This window comes from Hippichthys cyanospilos, chromosome 3, assembly GCF_059441005.1.
Source record: "Hippichthys cyanospilos isolate Australia breed blue-spotted pipefish chromosome 3, RoL_Hcya_1.0, whole genome shotgun sequence".
In the NCBI taxonomy this organism is placed as follows: domain Eukaryota; kingdom Metazoa; phylum Chordata; class Actinopteri; order Syngnathiformes; family Syngnathidae; genus Hippichthys; species Hippichthys cyanospilos.
The window spans coordinates 28,887,405-28,889,241 of NC_142371.1; the positions used below are offsets into that span (position 1 = coordinate 28,887,405).

The window sequence follows — 1,837 nt, forward strand, 5'->3', positions numbered from 1 at the left end:
ATTCTTTATCAATGGGGATTGTCTTTCTAAGTTAAATAGTTGAACAAATGTGGGTAAATCTGTAATAAAAAGATTAATGCCAAGTTTGTTTAATGGTGTGAACAGTATTTATTTAACAATGTATATTAATGTGGTTATAAGGTAAGTCATCCTCGAAGGGCTTTTAAATATTTTTTATTCCGTTACAAAACCACCAATGTGATGATTGTCAGCAAAATTTAATTGGACGATATCCGCATTAAATAACCGTTAATAGGTGGCTTTCCCGAAACTAACACGAGCAAACACCTTGCCTATAACAACATTCAATCCCTGGGAGAGGTAATGAAGGTATGTACAGTGCCTACAGCCATGGGCCTGATGTACAGTAGGTGGAGTTGAGATGGGAGCGAGCTCATTCATCTGCAGTTCTGGACTTCATCTATCTTCTCTATACATAGTGATGACGATGGATTCCCATAGATTGAGCCCGGATTCTCTTATTTTCACTAGGCTTTGAAGCGTGCATGAATTCAAATGCATTTGGATGCTGTGCAGGGAAACCTGCTAATATCTCATGTAGTACAGCCTTTAAATGCCTTTTCGGTGTCAGGACAGCGATTGAATATGCATGACCATTTCCAGGGCCAAGGAGGTGAAGATGAAAAGCGTGTGTCTTCTTTCTGACAGGAGCAGATGGGGAGACAAGAAGCAGCCGTTTGATCTCCATCCTCCCACCATCTTCCATATCTGATGCAGGGCCCTTTTGCTTGACTCAGCCAGCCAAATAGTCACATAATAAACTGTCTTCTTTACGATATACCACAACTGCCATTGTATTGCTGATAAAATTATCTACGCTTGGGATTTTGCACTGTCACAGTCGTGTGTAGATCTGTTGTCATCATACTGGTAGCTGCAGGACACATTTACTCATTAAACGTCTGTACGAGTGTCAGTAATGAAACAGTGAAGTGCGTTCGGGAGCAGTAGAACAGTGTTAATACTGCTGTCATGCCCGTAAATAAAGAGAGAAAAAGAAAGATATTTGCGCCATAGTCTTACCTCGACGTTTCCACACGCGCACAAGGACAGGACGGCCAGCAGGATTGCAATTGCGGAATGTCCCATTTTTGTTGTCCTCCCTTTGTTGTTGTTTTCAGTCGACCGAGTAGCTAAAGTGAAACGAGTGAGTCCAACATAAGCTCAGCGAAGTGATGCTCCTGAGACACCTTCCGCGTCTCTGCGACCTGCTAAGCGCCTCTCCAGTCGCAGTGTGGCTGGGATGTGGATCATCCACGACTCGCTGAACCAAGCCCTCTTTCTGCGGCTGTTTCTCACAAGCTGTGACATAGATGGTGCGTTTTGTCTGGTAAAGGAAGCCATCTGCTGGAGAAAACTTGACATTGCATCAGAGAACATATGTTGACGTGTACCTCTGCAGTGAAGTGCAGTTGCCACACTGCATCAGGAAAAGTGAAAGGAAGATGTACCAACTCATCAATGCCTTGAAATGCTGTATTTCAAAAACCTATATTAAAAGTTTCATGTGTTGTCTCGAGTTTCATCTCCTCCCCAAATGTTTACGTGCATGTTTTCGTGCGTGCGCCTGTGGGGAAATAAGTAGCTAACTTCACGCGTTGGGAGGAAGGCGCTGTACTCTAGTGTGATTGGTTCATAAATACTTAAACTGGAGTAATTTTCGGACAGGTTTTCCACATCCAATATGGTAAACAAGAAGACGTGTTGGAGCCAGCCAGCGATTCGTCTAGAAGTGCATGTTTAAGGCCGTGAGTGGCTGCAGGTATTTGTGGGCGCGGCGTATGAAATAGGTGTGTAAGGAAGAAGTTTTTTTTTT

At 43.4% G+C, this 1,837-nt stretch overlaps 1 protein-coding gene and 1 long non-coding RNA gene across 2 annotated transcripts in view; one reads left to right on the plus strand and one right to left on the minus strand.

Annotated features, from left to right (window-relative positions):
• The window catches only part of LOC148426731 (amyloid beta precursor like protein 2-like), a 39,190-nt gene extending 37,883 nt beyond the window's left edge, over window positions 1-1,307 (minus strand). The window contains exon 1 of the mRNA XM_088411921.1: window positions 1,045-1,307. Within this exon, the coding sequence (XP_088268047.1) occupies window positions 1,045-1,110 (66 nt within the window). The 5' untranslated portion in view covers window positions 1,111-1,307. The remainder of the gene's footprint in view (window positions 1-1,044) is intronic.
• The window catches only part of LOC148426732 (uncharacterized), a 32,773-nt gene extending 31,273 nt beyond the window's left edge, over window positions 1-1,500 (plus strand). Inside the window, exon 3 of the long non-coding RNA XR_015865245.1 lies at window positions 670-1,500. This is a non-coding gene — a long non-coding RNA (uncharacterized LOC148426732). The remainder of the gene's footprint in view (window positions 1-669) is intronic.
• Window positions 1,501-1,837: the final 337 nt, after the last annotated feature.